The following is an 18,971-nucleotide window of genomic DNA, read 5'->3' as shown; positions in this document are numbered from 1 at the left end:
CATCCTGGTAAATCTTTTCTGTACTCTCTCCAAAGCCTCCACATCCTTCTGGTAGTGTGGCGACCAAAATTGAACACTATATTCCAAGTGCAGCTTAACTAAAGTTTCATAAAACTGCAACATGACTTGCCAATTTTTAAACTCAATACCCCGGCAATGAAGGCAAGCATGTTGTATGCCTTCTTGACTACCTTTTCCACCTGCACTGCCACTTTCAGTGACCTATGTATCTGTACCTCCAGATCCCTTTGCCTATCAATACTCCTAAGGGTTCTGCCATTTATTGTATAATGTATACTATATTATGTATGGTAAACAAATGCATCTTTGTTTAAATAGCCAAGTGACATGTGGTGCTATCAGCAGAGACATTTGTGATATTTTCCCTCCCTTCCTGCACTGTAAACAAGCAACACCTTTCTAATAAAACTCAACTAACTCATTAGTAATACAGTGTTTCTAGTATGTAGAAAAAATATTTTGAAAAGTTTTTTCTTTGAATTTGAAACCAGCCTGCTACCAATTGAAATCTATTACTATTTTGCTGCCACTTATTGAAGATTTACTATAAGACAGCTTTTGGCACCGAGTCTACAAGCTATTGATCAGATTTAGGATTTCACACAAACCTTTCATCAGTTTCCTTCATCATTCGTCCTTCATCTATTTCTGGGAAACTTTCCTGTCCAGGTACCAGGGTGTTAGTGCTAGATGTAGTTCCTGTAAAAAATAAATTAATAACCACGATGGCACAAGTTATTCAAAAACAGCTTTAACAAGCTGGTGAGCGTACATTTTCTAGTAATTGAAAGATTTGTTACTGGACAAGTGAATCAATGAAAATTAAAATATTAAAAATAAAACCAGTTTTCAATGTTTGTCTGCAAACAGTAATACTGGATTCAATGTACTAATCAGCTGCAAAGCCTAACAATGCAGGAAAATAACTTTAGGTCTCTGCTTAAGCTGTTTTCTGGTGGGCAAAGTGACTTATTTATTCCACCTTTAATGCACATAAGAATTGGTCCTAGCAGTAGCAAAGTTAAATTAAGGCATTCAGGATATGAAATTGTATTTTGGCTGACACATACAAAAATCATTACCAGACTTAATAGTATTAGCATATGAAAACTTAGCAACTTTCATGATATTCTCTTGTCTGCTGTTGCAACAGGATCATTAACCTACACTGCACACTACCAGAAGGATGTGGAGGCTTTGGAGAGGGTACAGAAAAGATTTACCAGGATGTTGCCTGGTATGGAGGGCATTAGCTATGAGAGGTCGGAGAAACTTGGTTTGTTCTCACTGGAGCGACAGAGGTTGAGGGGAGACCTGATAGAAGTCTACAAGATTACGAGAGGCATGGACAGAGTGGACAGTCAGCACAGAGCCTGAGACATCGGGCAGGATTTTCTGGCTGCGCTCACCCCAAAACTGGAAAATCTCGTCTAAGGTCAGCAGACAATTGCATGGTCTGCCCCCCGCCTGCAATGATTCCTGTGGCAGGTGGGATGGGAAAACTCCCCCCACCAGGCAAAACTTTCCTACTGGAGTTTTTCATGGTTGCCCCTTTGGCGATGGAGTCTCCTACTCTTTTGGCAGCCTGGATTGCCACAGAGATGTGATAACTCTGAAAGCAGACGATATTTTGATAAAACTTGAGTCACTTGTTGTCTCAAGTGTAATCTTCCTCAGAACAGACATGCTGAATGTCTCCGGCATTTTTGTTTTTACTTAAAAGATTATTTCTAATTATATCTAATTATGTTTTGTTTGATACAAATAAGTTAACATCGGATTTAAAATAGCAAACAAAAGAACACCATAGAAATATACTAAGCATCACCTTGCTAATAACACAAAGAGTAATTTGGGTTGTTTTTGTATCCTGGGTATTTTGAGGATATGATTACATCCAATTCCATGTTTTAATTATTGCTCCATTTTTTTGCATACACGTCATTAGCTTTAACCTATCTCCACAATCCAATAAACCACTAACCACTAAAGCAGTAAGCTTTTTGAATGCTGAGCGTAAAAGAGTTAAGATTGTCTTCTTATGGAACTGCAGTCATTGAAAACTTGAAAACAGTTAATTTATATTTCACATTATATATATACATTCACAGTTCTATAAAATACCAAATATATTTTAATAACACCTGGAATGTAATGGCAACTGTAAAGGGATGAGTGACGTAAGAGCAAACCCTGAGGTGTCAGCTAGGGACTCATTTCTCATTTTAATGTAGCCTCTAATTGCAAGGTTGAGGCAAGCTTTCTCATGCTTGACACAAGCAAATCACCAATTCAGAGAGGAAACACAGAGCTAATACAGCTTCTTAAGGGTATGCAAAAACATTAAGAGGAGTTTTTGTAATCAAAACAGAAAGTAGCACTGTAGCTGGAGAGTGATGGCTATGAGTAAGAAAAATTCCAATGTGTCCCTGAAAGGATAGTAAAGGCCTTGGTTTAATGTATCATCCAAAAGAAAACATTTCCCTCAGCACTGACTGCAAATGCCAGCCTAGATTATGCATTTTAATCTTTGGAGAGAAGCTTGAACCCAGAACGTTCTGACTTGGAGGTGAGAATGCTATCACTGAGTCAAGGCTGGTGGCAACAACTCGCAGCCATTTACTATAGTTCCTGCTCAAGACCCATTATAAACGATTATGTCTCACCTGATGCAATTGTGGAAGTTTTGTTGCTTGCAGCAAAGCGGTAAAAAGGTGGATTATCACAGTGCAGGACAACAGGGTTTACAGGGTCTGTCTGTTGCATCTCAAACAGCAACTCTTCCATTGTCTGAATAGTGTTGTTACGACATAAGTAGATTACTACTTTCTTTATCTGAAATGTGATAGATTCAGATTTATTACTGAAATTGTAACTTTTATAGAGCATATTCAATGTAGAAAAGGTTTGAGTGCACTTTACAAGAAGGAAGCATGATCCTAGGAGATGTTCGGGGTTATTGCCAAAAAACAATTACCTGTCAAAAACATGAGTTTTAAGGAGTGTTATAATCCTGGTAGAGACCAGGATTATAACACTGCTTGCTTTTTTGAAAATCCAAAAATCCAGGGATTTAAAGAATTTTAACCTATAAAAATCAGTGAACATTAATACTGCGCTCTGCATTAAATAGTTGTGATATTAGAACTACAATGTGCACAGAAACTCCTCATAGAGCGCTAACATTTGAAATTACCAGCGCAATTTCATATACGTTACAGAATACAGTTAATAAACTTTAAGCATTGTGTGAAATAGATCCAAGTACAAAGGTCAGGTTGTTCAAATGGTAGTATTAAAGAAAGAACTGTAACTTGCTGCCGAGTGTGTGACAGTAGTGGACAATAATTTCTTGGTTCCTTGATAAATCCAGCAAAGCGGTGAAACTGTGCTTTTATTGCTGCTCTGTGGGAAAGTGCATAGAATTATCAGCTCTGCTGGGGTGACATCAGGGGTAGCTCAATAAGGTTTGTTCAATCTTTTTGATTGGGGGCCATATTTGCTATATTATCCTCACTCAAGGGACCAGCAAGAAAATTTGGCAGGACAATAAACTGAATTTCAAATAAAAGTTTTGGAGTTTTAAGGAAAGAAACAATTTCAGACCAAAAGTAAGGCACTGTAAAGCAATAAATGTTAACGTTGGTGAGACCACACCTTGAGTTTTGTGTGTAGTTTTGGTGCCTTTATCTGAGGAAGGATGAGCTTGCTCTGGAGGCAGTGCAGCAAAAGTTTACCAGGTTGATTACTTTGATTTGATTTGATTTATTATTGTCACATGTATTAACATGCAGTGAAAAATATTGTTTCTTGTGCTATACAGACAAAATATACCATTCATAGAGAAGGAAATGAGAGAGTGCAGAATGAAGTATTACAATCATAGCTAGGATGTAGAGGAAGATCAACTGAATGGAAGGTAAGTCCATTCAAATGTCTGACAGCGGCAGGGAAGAAGCTGTTCTTGAGTCGGTTGGTACGTGACCGCAAGTGGGCTTTCTTAACTGTAGAATTGGCAGAGGGGGACCAGGGGGGATTCTTGGTGATCCAGACACCTAAAAACTTGAAGCTCTCGACCTTTTCTACTTCGTCCCCATTGATGTAGACAGGGGCACGTTCTCCTATATGCTTCCTGAAGTCAATGACAATCTCCTTCATTTTATTGACATTGAGGGAGAGATTATTGTTGCCATACCAGTTCTTTTTCCCAAAGAAGGTGGAAGAGAGAATGTTCAGGGTGCATAGGGTCCTTAATTATGCTGGCTGCTTGGCCGAGGCAGTGGGAAGTGTAGACAGAGTCAATGAATGGGAGGCTGGTTTGCATGATGGATTGGGCTACATTCACGACCTTTTGTAGTTCCTTGCAGTCTTGGGCAGAGCAGGAGCCATGCCAAGCTGTGATACAACCAGAATGAATACCTTCTATGGTGCGTCTGTAAATGTTGGTGAGAGTCTTGGCTGGCATGCCAAATTTCCTTAGTCTTCTGAGAAAGTAGAAGCATTGGTGGGCTTTCTTAATTATAGCGTTGGCATGGACCAACCAGGACAGGTTGTTGGTGATCTGGACATCTAAAAACTTGAAGCTTTTGGCCCTTTCTACTTCATCCCCCTTGATGTAGAGAGGGGCATGTTCTCCTTTATGCTCCCTGAAGTCAATGACAATCTCCTTTGTTTTCTGACATTGAGGGAGAGATTATTGTTGCCATACCAGTTCACCAGATTCTCTATTTCATTCCTGTACTCTGTCTCATCATTGTTTGAGATCTGACCCATTACAGTGGTGTTGTCAGCAAACTTGAAAATTGAATTGGAAGGGAATTTTGCTGCACAGTCATTGGTGTATAGGAGTATAGTAGGGGCTAAGATCACAATATTCTGGGACACCGGTGTTGAGGATGACTGTGAAGGAGTGTCGTTGCCTACCCTTACTGATTGTGGTGTGTGAGTTAGCAAGTTCAGGATCCAGTTGCAGTGGGAAGTGCCAAGACCCAGGCCACGGAGTTTGGAGATGAGTTTTGTGGGAATAACAGTGTTGAAGGCTGAGCTGTAGTCAATAAATGGGAGTCTGACAATAGGTAATGACCTGGGCTGACAGGTCAGTCATATGAAGTGAGATTAAGTCAGTGAGGATTATATTTGCTGGTTTAGAAGAGTGAGAGGGAATGTCCTAGAAACTTATAAAATTCTTACAGGGTTAGACAGAGTAGATTCAGAAAGAATGTTCCCAATGGTAAGGGAGTCCAGAACTAGGGGTCATAGTTTGAGTATAAGGGGTAAACTTTTAGAACTGAGGTGAGGATAAATTTCTTCACCCAGAAGGTGGTGAATATGTGGAATTCACTCTCACAAAATGTAGTTGAAGTCAAAATGTTGTGTGATTTCAAGAAGAAATTAAATATAGCTCTTGGGGCTAAAGGGGTTAAAGGATGTGAGGGGAAGGAGGGATCAGGATGTCAAATTCAATGATCAGCCAGAACCAAAATGAATGGCGAAGCAGACTCAAAGGTCTGAATGGCCTACTCCTGCTTCTTGTTTCTAAGTTAAAAAAAAGTAATAAAAAATGATCAGTGTGTGAGAGGATCGGTGAATCTCGGTGGGGGAGTGAGAGTGGGTATGTATGTGTGTGCAGTGTGTCTAAGAGAGTGAAGAACCTGAGACAAGGCGTGAGGCACTCAAACACTCCCACACTCTTGACTCATTACTACTCACTCATTTATTCACACACATTCAACCCACATTCCGTCTTCATTACTCACACTCTTTCCCTCATGCTTGCTAGCACACGCGCACACTCATTTTCCCGCTTGCACACATACATTTGTTCTCTTGCTCATGCACACAATCTGATTTTCTCGCTCACATGCTCTTGTTCCCTTGCTTGCACGCACATTCTTGTTCCCTCGATTGTGCGTGCACTCTTGGGGCCCTATTTTACCAATTTCATTCTAAGTGCTGAATCTGGGCATAATGCAAATCTGCTTTCAGACACCTCCATGTGCACTTAGCCAGAAAAAAACATCTCCAGTCCCATTCGCACTGTGGGCAGGACTTAGTGCAGCTGAAACAATCGGAGTTCTGAACTGCTCATGTGCAGTTGGAAAAAAATTGAAAAAGTGCGCCCATGTCAGATTGCTCCTGGGCCTCAGGAAGCGGCCCAGGAGTGACAAGAGGGAGCAATGGTACACACACACATCACTGTCCCCCTTATCCACACTCCCTTCCCCCCACTCCCCAGACATCACTGTCCCCCTTATCACGTCCCCCATTACCCACATATATCAGTCTCCCTTGTCCACCCCCTCCCCCCCACTACCCACACACATTGTTCCCCCTTATCCACATCCCCATTACTCACACACATTGATGCCCCCCCTTACCCACTCCCCCCACTACCCACACACATCATTCCCCCTTATCACCCCCCTCCCCACTACCCAGACTGATCGCCACCCCTGCCCCCTTTCCCCCCACCGATTGCCTGCAGAGTGGCAGCAGACCCCTCTGCCTCCAAACCCCCCCCCCACCCACCAGAGATCCATTTGACCACCACCCCCCACCAGTGAGTGATCAGGTCTCCCTCCTCCCCCCTCCGTCCCAGACAATGATCTGGCCTCACTCATCACCCCACTCCCGCGCAGAGAATCGTTTGGCCTCACTTACTCCCCAACCCAAGAGGAACATCTGACCCTCCTCCTCCTCCCTCCCCACCAGACAAAAATCAGCCCCCTCCCTCCCAGAGATACATCTGACCTGCCTCCTCCTCCCCCCGACCACTGATCTGAGTCAGAGAGCCGTTGGAAGCACTGAACTAGCCTTTTCAGCAGCTGGAGCGCCCAATTCAGACTTTTATTTAGCAGGTCCATTACGGCGTGGTTCCGAATTGGCAAATATGGTGGTAAAGGGGGAAATGCTGATAAAGTTGGGCTGGCAGTTCATTAATTCAAATGCATTTAAATCGCCATTATTCCCATTTTGGATGCGAATCGGATCATGGTCATTCCCAGGTCTCAGTAAATTGGCAATCCGCGCGGACGCAGGCATGGATCACGTTAATGGCCTCACACCCGACTTTGCCACATTTTCGCGCCTGAAAATGGGCACAACGCAATGGTAAAATCAGGCCCTTGTTCTATCAATCGTGCACGCACTCTCGTTCTCTTGTTGGAACATATAGTTTTGTGCTCTTGCTGGCGCGCACCCCCATTCTCTCATTCACACGCATTGCCATTCTCTCGCTCGCACGCATTCCCATGTTCTCGTGTGCCCTCGGTTCACTTGCTCGCATGCCATCCCATTCTCTCGCTTGTGGGCATTCCTGTTCTATTGCTCATACACACTCTTTATCACTCACAAACTGTCATCCTCTCACTCACATTAACATGTCCTCACTCTCAAAGTAACACACACACTAGCCCAGGACCAGATGGAATGCATCCGAGGGTTCTGAAAGAAATGGTGGAGGTGATAGTGGATGCCTTGGTGGTTATTTTCCAAACGTCGCTGGATTCCGGGGAAGTGCCGGAAGATTGGAAAACGGCTAATGTTACGCCGTTGTTTAAGAAGGGTGCCAGGCAAAAGGCAGGGAATTATAGGCCGGTTAGTTTAACGTCTGTTGTAGGTAAAATGTTAGAATCCGTCATCAAGGAGGAAATAGCGAGGCATCTTGAGAGGAATTGCTTGATAGACCAGACGCAGCACAGTTTCGTTAAGGGGAAGTCGTGTCTGACAAATTTACTGGAGTTCTATGAGGATGTGTCTAGGGCAGTGGATAAGTGGATAGAGGAGAGTCGGTGGATGTGGTCTTTCTTGATTTTCAGAAGACGTTTGACAAGGTACCTCACAAGAGGTTATTGCAGAAGGTCAGGGGACATGGAGTTGGGGGTAGGGTGTTAGCATGGATAGAGGATTGCTTGTCAAATAGGAGGCAGAGAGTGGGGCTCAATGGGTGCTATTCGGATTGGTGGTTGGTAACTAGTGGAGTGCCCCAGGGGTCGGTGCTGGGGCCTCAGCTTTTTACCATTTATATAGATGATCTGGAGGAGGGAACCAAGTGTAGGGTGTCGAAATTTGCTGATGACACCAAGATTGGGGGAACAGCAAATTGTGCGGAGGGTGTGGAGAGTCTACAGAAGGATCTAGATAGGCTGGGCGAATGGGCCAGGAAATGGCAAATGGAATTTAATGTTGGCAAGTGTGAGGTGGTCCACTTTGGTAGGAATAATGGTAGGAAGGATTATTACTTACGTGGAGAAAAACTGCAGCAGGCGACGGTGCAGAGGGACCTCGGGGTCCTTGTGCATGAGTCGCAAAAACCCAGCTTGCAGGTGCAGCAGGTGGTCAGGAAGGCTAATGGGATGCTGGCCTTCATAGCGAGGGGGATTGAATATAAAAGTAGGGAGGTCTTGCTGCGGCTATACAGGGCATTGGTGAGGCCGCAGCTGGAGTACTGTGTGCAGTTTTGGGCGCCGTACTTACGCAAGGATATTTTGGCCTTGGAGGGAGTGCAGAGGAGGTTTACTAGGCTGATACCGGAGTTGAGGGGGTTGAGCTATGAGGAGAGGCTGAATAAACTAGGCTTGTACTCGTTAGAGTTTAGAAGAATGAGGGGAGATCTCATTGAGACGTATAAGATGACGAATGGGATGGATGGGATAGAGGTGGAGAGACTCTTCCCGCTCAGAAAGGACAGTAGGACTAGGGGGCACAGCCTCAAGATAAAGGGGGAGCGGTTTAGAATGGAGTTGGGGAAGAACTTCTTCACTCAAAGGGTGGTGAATCTCTGGAATTCTCTGCCTGTTGAAGTGGTGGAGGCTACCTCGCTAAATATTTTTAAGAAGCGGGTTGATGGGTTTTTGATCAGAGAGGGGATTAAGGGTTATGGGGAGAGGGCGGGAATGTGGAACTGAGCCACGACAGATCAGCCATGATCTTATTGAATGGCGGGGCAGGCTCAAAGGGCTAGATGGCCTCCTCCTGCTCCTAGTTCTTATGTTCTTATTAAAACTCACACTAAAACTAATATCTCTCACTTGTACTTACGTTGTGGTACTCTCACATTTCTACTCATACTTCCACACTAACACTTGATTCACTTTCACACTAACACTTTCTCGTACACTAAAACTCTCTCACACTCACTGACACAATTTAAGGGAGCACTCCTGTTCTATCAGTCACACACACTCTTTATCACTCACACACTGCCACTCTCTCTCACACTAACATGTCCTCACTCTCAAAGTGACATACACACAAAAACTCATGCATTAAAATTCACATTAAAACTAACATCTTCTTTCTCTTACACTCTCACAGTTATACTCATACTTTCACACGAACACTTGCTCACTTTCACCTTAACACTCTCTCACACACTAAAACTCTCTCACACTCACTGACAGAATCTAAAAGATTCTAAGGGCAAATTTGGGTGAAAACTGCAGTAAATCACACTGGTTTTTGCAGTGAGAAGTTATAAAAGAATCTCCCACACTCTGTGCACTGCAAAATGCACTAGCATAAATCACACTGAAAAAGCTAGGGATGGGGTCTAGAGAAAGGCTGGCAATGTAGTGCTGAGCGAGCCACTGTGCAAGCACTGATCCGTCAGGGCTGATATTGGCATATGTGCAGTGTCCCGTCTGCCAGCCTCCAGATCACTAGCCATGCCCACGACCCCTGCAAAGCCGCCCCCCCCCACCCCCCACAGCCTGATTGCTGGCTTCACAAACCTGCCAGGGCCCAGCCCTGAGCACCTTCTGACTCACCTCGATCTCTCCTCCCCTGCCCACCCTGATGGCCAGCCCTGATTGCTGGCCTCCCTCCCTCCCCCACTGACTGCAAGGTGGCAGTGGGACTCCCCCCCACCCTCACCAATTGCCCTCCAGAGGCACCGAACCCCCCAAACAGGCCCCACATTTGGCTCTGTTGCCTTGGCACTGCCCCATGCCCTATGAGCAGTGCCAAGGTGCCCCTGGGCATTAGCACTTTGCCCCTTAGGCAGTGCCAGCATGTGCAGGCTGGCACTGCCAAGGTGCAAACACCAGGAGGCACACCCCCGCACCTGACCCTCAGGAAAGGCCTTGATTGCCCTCCCTTCACTCAGCGGGGTCAGACCGGCAGCTCCCTGTTATTGGGGAGCTAATGTAGACCACATGGAGTGAAACGCTCCTAACATGGGTAGGGGGGAGTGGTGATGAAAGAGGGTAGAGGGCTCAGAGACTTTAGCCTGGGCCCGCAATTATGTTTAAATTAGATTAATGAATGTGTGAATATCTAATGCAGCTCAGTGCCAATTGCAGCATGGAGCTGACAGTACTGGAGATCTGGCACTGCGAGATGCTGTCAGGCCTGGGTGCCCAGCACAGATCATGCTAATCGGGCGCTGCTTAAATTCCCTGGCCCATTGCGCTAAAAAAAATCAGTACAGTGGGATATGCGACTTGCCCCCTAACTCTTGCACTTATACTCTCTCACTCACACATCCACTTAAACACATGTTATGTTAGAATTCCACGGAATTGGAGCGGGTGAGGGGCAGACAATGGAAACATCGGCGATATCGGGTGGGATTTTGCTGACTTGGATTGAGTGAAGCCATAAAATCCCACCCTCAATCTCCCACACAGGGCAGTAAACACCTGGGCTGGGACTCCACATCAATTCACGCACGGATGGACCTGACAGAAACTGTCTCTACAGAGCGACCCCGATTCACTGCTTTCCGGCCCCAGATCCTTAGCTTGTTGCATGCCGCAGGCCCCTCTTCCTGGCTCACTGATTGTATGGCTCTGCTCCCCTGCTCATTCTTTCCTGGTCCCACTCCCGATTCGCTGAATACCTCGCTCTGCTCCCCTGCTCCCTGATTACCTAGCTGCACTCCCCGTTCACTGATTACCTCATCCTGCTCATGACTCGCTGATTGCCTGGTCCCACTCCCTAGCTCACTGTTTTCCTGGGCCCAAACTCTGTTGCTCCTGTTCACTTTCTTCCAATCACAGATTTTTGTTTCTTTCCCGTGGTGGAGGAGAACCAGTCTGTGATTGGAGGCGCTTCCCCTTTAACAATTTTCCATTGCACTTACCTATTTGACAGGCATTTTCAAAACCAGTTCCAGGAGCTGCATAAAGGGCCTTAGAAGGCTCTGCTTTAGACAAATCTGATCTAATTGGATGGATGCGGATCCCTTTGGGTAAAGTTGGGAAGATCTTTTTGCAGATGATCTATGCTGTACAGTTTACAGGCAGACAGGGAGAAAGTCTTCCTATTAGCTGAAGGTAGGATGAATCACAGATGTGAGATTTTGGGCAAGAGATACAGGTGGAATGTGAGGAAGAGCTTAATTCATACAGCACATGATAATAACCTGGAACTCACTATCCTCAAGGGTAGTGGAAGGCACAAAAATCAATGATTTAAAAAGGAAATTAGATGGGCAGTTGAAGAAAATAAACTTGCAGGGCTAAGGGGATCAAGCAGGACAGTATAAGAACATAAGAACATAAGAAATAGGAGCAGGAGTAGGCCATCTAGCCCTTCGAGCCTGCCCCGCCATTCAATAAGATCATGGCTGATCAGTCGCGGCTCAGTTCCACTTTCCCGCCCTCTCCTCATAACCCTTAATCCCCTCGCTTATCAAAAACCCATCAACCCGCGTCTTAAAAATATTTAGCGAGGCAGCCTCCACCACTTCAACGGGCAGAGAATTCCAGAGATTCACCACCCTTTGAGTGAAGAAGTTCCTCCTCAACTCCGTTCTAAACTGCCCCCCTTTATCTTGAGGCTGTGCCCCCTAGTCCTACTGTCTTTTTTGAGCGAGAAGAGTCTCTCCACCTCTATCCTATCCATCCCATTCATCATCTTATACGTCTCAATGAGATCTCCCCTCATTCTTCTAAACTCTAACGAGTACAAGCCTAGTTTATTCAGCCTCTCCTCATAGCTCAACCCCCTCAACTCCGGTATCAGCCTAGTAAACCTCCTCTGCACTCCCTCCAAGGCCAAAATATCTTTGCGCAGGTGCGGCGCCCAAAACTGCACACAGTACTCCAGCTGCGGCCTCACCAATGCCCTATACAGCTGCAGCAAGACCTCCCTACTTTTATATTCAATCCCCCTCGCTATGAAGGCCAGCATCCCATTCGCCTTCCTGACCACCTGCTGCACCTGCAAGCTGGGTTTTTGCGACTCATGCACAAGGACCCCGAGGTCCCTCTGCACCGTCGCCTGCTGCAGTTTTTCGCCACGTAAGTAATAGTCCTTCCTACCATTCTTCCTACCAAAGTGGACCACCTCACACTTCCCAACATTAAATTCCATTTGCCATTTCCTGGCCCATTCGCCCAGCCTATCTAGATCCTTCTGCAGACTCTCCACACCCTCCGCACAATTTGCCGTTCCACCAATCTTGGTGTCATCAGCAAATTTCAACACCCTACACTCGGTTCCCTCCTCCAGATCATCTATATAAATGGTAAAAAGCTGAGGCCCCAGCACCGACCCCTGGGGCACTCCACGAGTCACCATCCGCCAATCCGAATAGCACCCGTTGACCCCCACTCTCTGCCTCCTATTTGACAACCAATCCTCTATCCACGCTAACACCCTACCCCCAACTCCATGTCCCTCGACCTTCTGCAATAACCTCTTGTGAGGTACTTTGTCAAACGCCTTCTGAAAATCCAGAAAGACCACATCCACCGGCTCTCCTCTATCCACTGCCCTAGACACATCGTCATAGAACTCCAGTAAATTTGTCAGACACGACTTCCCTTTAATGAAACCGTGCTGCGTCTGCTCTATCAAGCAATTCCCTTCAAGATGCCTTGCAATTTCCTCCTTAATGACAGATTCTAACATTTTACCTACCACAGACGTTAAACTAACCGGCCTATAGATGATCTGGAGGAGGGAACCGAGTGCAGGGTGTCGAAATTTGCTGATGACACCAAGATTGGGGGAAAGGCAAATTGTGCGGAGGGTGTGGAGAGTCTGCAGAAGGATCTAGATAGGCTGGGCGAATGGGCCAGGAAATGGCAAATGGAATTTAATGTTGGCAAGTGTGAGGTGGTCCACTTTGGTAGGAAGAATGGTAGGAAGGACTATTACTTACGTGGCGAAAAACTGCAGCAGGCGACGGTGCAGAGGGACCTCGGGGTCCTTGTGCATGAGTCGCAAAAACCCAGCTTGCAGGTGCAGCAGGTGGTCAGGAAGGCGAATGGGATGCTGGCCTTCATAGCGAGGGGGATTGAATATAAAAGTAGGGAGGTCTTGCTGCAGCTGTATAGGGCATTGGTGAGGCCGCAGCTGGAGTACTGTGTGCAGTTTTGGGCGCCGCACCTGCGCAAGGATATTTTGGCCCTGGAGGGAGTGCAGAGGAGGTTTACTAGGCTGATACCGGAGTTGAGGGGATTGAGCTATGAGGAGAGGCTGAATAAACTAGGCTTGTACTCGTTAGAGTTTAGAAGAATGAGGGGAGATCTCATTGAGACGTATAAGATGATGAATGGGATGGATAGGATAGAGGTGGAGAGACTCTTCCCGCTCAAAAAAGACAGTAGGACTAGGGGGCACAGCCTCAAGATAAAGGGGAGGCAGTTTAGAACGGAGTTGAGGAGGAACTTCTTCACTCAAAGGGTGGTGAATCTCTGGAATTCTCTGCCCGTTGAAGTGGTGGAGGCTGCCTCGCTAAATATTTTTAAGAAGCAGGTTGATGGGTTCTTGATAAGAGAGGGGATTAAAGGTTATGGGGAGAGGGCGGGAAAGTGGAACTGAGCCACAACAGATCAGCCATGATCTTATTGAATGGCGGGGCAGGCTCGAAGGGCTAGATGGCCTACTCCTGCTCCTATTTCTTATGTTCTTACGTTCTTATAATTCCCCGCCTTTTGCCTGGCACCCTTCTTAAACAACGGCGTAACATTAGCCGTTTTCCAATCATCCGGCACTTCCCCGGAATCCAGCGACGTCTGGAAAATAACCACCAAGGCATCCACTATCACCTCCGCCATTTCTTTCAGAACCCTCGGATGCATTCCATCCGGTCCTGGTGACTTGTCCACAATCAGCCCCTCCAGTCTGTCGAGCACCGCCTCTCTAGTAACAGCAATGTCATTAAGACCCTCCAGTCCTACCACCTTTCCATCGCTAACACCCGGTAAATTATTCACGTCCTCCTCCGTGAAGACACAAACAAAAAAGTTATTCAATACCTTAGCCATATCCCCATCCCCTACCACTAGGTCCCCTTTCTCATCCTCTAAAGGACCAACGTTCACCCTAGCCAGCCTCTTCCTTTTTATATATTTATAAAAACTCTTGCTATCCTTTTTTATATTAAGCGCTAGCCCAGCTTCATAGTTTCTCCTACCCTTCTTTATCAACTTCTTTGTCAATCTTTGTTGACGTTTAAACCTCTCCCAATCCTCTTCTCACCCACTACTCTTAGCTACTCTAAATTCCTCCGCTTTTAATTTAACACTTTCCTTCACCTCCTTCGTTATCCACGGCTTATTATCTCTCCTCCTACTATCCTTTTTGACCATCGGAATAAATTTCTGCTGAGCACCAAGAAAGATCTCCTTAAAGATCCTCCACTGCTCTTCAGCAGACCCTCCCTCCAACGCGCTCCCCCAGTCCACATTCGCCAATTCTTCTCTCATCCTACCGTACTCCCCTCTATTCAAACAAAGGACGCGTGTCCGGGAACCCACTTTCTCCTCCTCCATCTGCACCAGAAACTCCACCATACAATGATCACTCTCCCCAAGAGGATCCTTCACTGCAAGGTCCCCAATTCTACCCGCCTCATTACATAGCACCAGATCCAAGATAGCTCGCTCCCTCGTCGGCTCCAACACACACTGTTCGAGGAAACTATCCCGGCAGCATTCCAAGAACTCCTCCTCGAGCCCTCCGCGTCCAACATGGGTCGACCAATCAATATGCAGATTGAAATCCCCCATAACTACGGCCGTCCCATTCCTGCACGCCACACTTATTTGCGCGTTAACAGCCCGCCCCACCTCCAGATCATTATTCGGGGGCCTATAGACGACACCCACCAGCGTCTTCCTCCCTTTGCTGTTCCTAATCTCCACCCACAACGATTCCACCCTCTGCTCCTTGGCTCCAATATCATCCCTTGCTACCACCGTGATGCTATCCTTAATCAGCAGAGCTACGCCCCCCCCTTTTCCCTCCTGCCTATCCTTTCTAAACACTTGATAGCCCTGTACATTCAGCTCCCAGTCCCTGTCACCCTGCAGCCACGTCTCTGTAATGGCCACCAGATCGTATTCATTTGTGTCGATCTGTGCCACCAGCTCATCCACTTCATTCTGAATGCTTCGTGCATTCAGATAAAGCGCTTTCATCCCAGCCTTCACCTGGACCCTATTTGCCAGAACGCCACCAACCATACTCACGCCCCCTACTCCCTCTATTATTGGGACATCCTCGGCCTCTTCCCTTACCTGTACCCTCTCCTTAACTTTAGACCTCGTAACATCACCTACCCTCGCACCCTCCCCCCCCCTAATTAGTTTAAAGCCCTGCCTACGGTCCTCTTTACTCGATTCGCCAGCGCTCTGGTCCCAGCACGGTTCAGACCAACCCCATCCCGCCCGAACAGGTCCCACCTACCCCAATACTAGTGCCAATGCCCCATAAATTCAAACCCATTCCCCCCACACCAATCCCTGAGCCACCCATTCACTTCCTTAATCCTGTCAACCCTACGCCCGTCTGCACTCGGTTCAGGCAGTAGCCCAGAGATGACCACCTTATCGGTTCTACTTTTTAATTCCATTCCCAGCTTTTCATACTCCCTCCCCAGATCCTCAGTCCGCACTTTGCTTACGTCGCCGGCACCCACATGTACCACAACGACTGGATTCTCACCCTCCCACTCCAGGTTCCTCTGCAGCCCATCTGCGACATCCCGTACCCGAGCACCAGGCAGACAACACACCCTTCTGTGACTGAATGGTTTGCTCTGCAGGGAGCTGGCATTGACTTGATGAGCTCAATGTTTTCTTTCTGTATCACAAATTACCCTATGATTGATTGCATAACTGTGCCTTCACACTTCTGGGCTACAATTTGTGAGAGATGGCATAATGTTGAATGCAGGCAGTTTAGCCCTGTTATGATCATTTGAAATTTAGCATTCTTGCTTTTCTCCTGAGCACAAGACAAAAAACTTCAACAACATGTCTCTCTTTTCAGCAAGATTTACATATCTGTTGTTGAACAAATCTACTCACATATAATAGAAGGGATGTGTCACTGCTAACTCCACAAAGGCTGATGAGAAATTGCAAGGCAATCCTGAGATTATTGCTCCACTTTTCATTGTCTACCAGTGCATTCCACGCATTTTCCATCTCTGATCCAGGAACTTCATCCCCATACTGAATAAAGAACAAAAGAAAACAGTTACAATTGTAGATTTGGGGTCAATTTATGAAGAAGTCCATTTAGAAATGTCAGCTTTTGTGGCTGATCTGATTCTGTTTTTTGAAATATAAATTGAATACCGATATTCTGTTATCATTGTGTTTCTATGATAGACCCATCATGCTGCCTTTCAATAATATCCTTCCCATTCTAAAAACTGTTTAATATCCACGTAAAGAACAGTGAAAATATCTCCAATGACACTCTCAGCCAAAGATTTACCAGAACAACTGCAGTATTGAGAGGTGATGGCTGTGCAGAAATGCTTGAAATATTGAAGTTAATCTCATTGGAAAGTCAAATTGGATGGGGTATAAAATAGGCAGCCGAAGTGTTCCTGCCAATTTCCCATTGGGTAAGTTAGGCTAAAAATACCCAGAGGATTTTAATTGGGGTTTTTAAGATTATGAAGGGTTTTGAAGGGATGCATATTTAAAGGTAGTTATAAATTGCCTTTATCATTTGAAATTTGGCATTCCCGCATTTGTCCTCAGGAGTGAGAGACAAAATGCTTCAAAAGCCTGTTTCTCCTTTTGGCAGGTTCAAAGGGCCAAATGGCCTTCTCCTGCTCTATTTATAAAAACTCTCGGTCCTAAATGGCTTGCCTCTTATTCTGAGGAAAAGCCCCTTGGTTCTGGACCCTTCCCCTGACCATCCTGGTCAGTGAAAATATACTTTCTTCATACATACTATCCAGTCCCTTAAGAACTTTGTAAATTTCAATGAGACTGCCTCTCATTTTCCGAAACTCTGGAGAATACAGGTTCAGTCTCCTAAATCTCTCCTCAAAGGACAGTCCCACTATCCCCAAAATTAGTCTGAGGAACCTCCACTGCAGTCCCTCAATGGCAAGTGTATCCTTAGGTAAAGGGAACAAAAGTATACACAATAATCTTGATGCAGTCTAACCAAAGTTCTGTACTACTGAAGCAAGATGTTTTACTCTTATATTCAAATCTTTGCAGCATCCTCACAAAACATTCCCATTGTGTCACCTGCAAACTTGGAAATATTGTATCTGGTCACCACATCCAAATCATTGATATAGATTGTGAACAGCTGGGCCCCATGTACTGATCCTTGCAATATCAAACTAGACATGGCCTGCCAACTTTGAGTGAGCCATTTATTCTTACTCTCTGTTTTCTGTTCATTAACGATACCATTAATCATATATTACCCCATATCACACATGCTCTAATATTGTTTATTAATCTCCTGTCAGGGACCTTATCAAAAACCTTCTGAAAATCCAAATACACCACATCTGCTAGATTCTCCTTATCCACTCTGCTGGTATCATCCTCAAAAAACTTCAACAGGTTTGTCAAATATGATTTTCATTTCATAAATCCATGCTGACTCTGCCCAATGAGATCATTATTTTCTAAGCGTCCTGTTATCACATCCTTTATAATAAATTCCACTCTTTTCCTTATTAATAACAGTCTAAAATGTCCACTCCTGCAATGGACTAAGGCAAGGATAGGACTGTTGTGTAGGACTGCTATCTGCATCGTTATCCCACCACTTAAAAATCCCACACAATAGGATTGCGGGAATAAATCCTAGAGTCAGCCTGCCATTTTTAAATCTCACCCATCTCAATTCTGATACAAACGGAGGCATGAAAATCCAGCCTCTGAACTTCTTGTCTAGGTGAGAAATTGAAAATCTACCCCATACACTGTTTCATCTTTACTGAAATAAAAAAGGCAACACCAGCATGCTATAAAGTCAAATGCATTATGCGCCAAATTTAGCACATTATGTATTATCATGTAACAAATATAACCAATTCATGCTATATCTGTCAAACTTTATTACTTTTGTTAATATGCAGGAGAAACAGGATTAAATTCGTATCATATAAACATACATACATAAGAACAAGGGACAGCAGTATGCCACCAGCCCCTTGAGTCTGCTTTGTCAATTAATAAGATCATGGCTAATCTGATGGTAACTTCAAATCTGCATTCCACCTACCCCTAATAACTTTCTTTCTCTTCAAATGGCATCCTCATTGTCTGAGAACGGCTCCTGATGGCTAATGCCATGACTTCACAATAGGAAGGGGAAGGAAGGGTCATACTACTTCAGCCAATACAGGTGATAAACTTATGCTGTTGGTATTATTAAGCACTACATTGTAGCCATCTGGCCAATTAGTTATTCGGCTCCCCTCCTGCATGCTTAGTTTAGAGAGATGGTGGTGATGTGGTAATGTCACTCGACTCATAATCCAGAGACCCAAGCTGTGCTCTGAGGACACTGGTTCAAATTCTACTGTGGCAGCTGGTGAAATTTGAATTTAATGAATAAACCTTGAATTGGAAGCTAGTCTCAGTAATGGTTACCATGAAACTATCATTGATTGTTGTAATGATGTGGAGATACTGGTGTTGGACTGGGGTAGGCATAGTAAGAAGACTCACAACATCAGGTTAAAGTCCAATAGGTTTATTTGGTAGCACGAGCTTTTGGAGCGC

General features: G+C 45.3%; 1 protein-coding gene across 6 annotated transcripts in view; it reads right to left on the bottom strand.

Annotated features, from left to right (window-relative positions):
- Positions 1–18,971, bottom strand: part of fryb (furry homolog b (Drosophila)) — a 360,066-nt gene that overhangs the window by 117,372 nt on the left and 223,723 nt on the right. For all 6 annotated transcript variants that reach the window (XR_013888056.1, XM_080197438.1, XM_080197440.1 and 3 more), the window contains exons 33-35: positions 16,287–16,433; positions 2,688–2,856; positions 630–720 (exon numbers count right to left, since the gene is read on the bottom strand). Coding sequence is in view for 5 of the 6 variants with exons in the window: in XM_080197438.1 (XP_080053564.1) it covers positions 630–720; positions 2,688–2,856; positions 16,287–16,433 (407 nt within the window). In the remaining variant the exon portion in view is untranslated. The remainder of the gene's footprint in view (positions 1–629; positions 721–2,687; positions 2,857–16,286; positions 16,434–18,971) is intronic.

Source organism: Carcharhinus amblyrhynchos, chromosome 10 (genome assembly GCF_965287045.1).
Source record: "Carcharhinus amblyrhynchos chromosome 10, sCarAmb.v2.hapA, whole genome shotgun sequence".
NCBI classification, from domain to species: Eukaryota; Metazoa; Chordata; class Chondrichthyes; order Carcharhiniformes; family Carcharhinidae; genus Carcharhinus; species Carcharhinus amblyrhynchos.
This window is presented reverse-complemented; position numbering and strand designations above follow the sequence as displayed.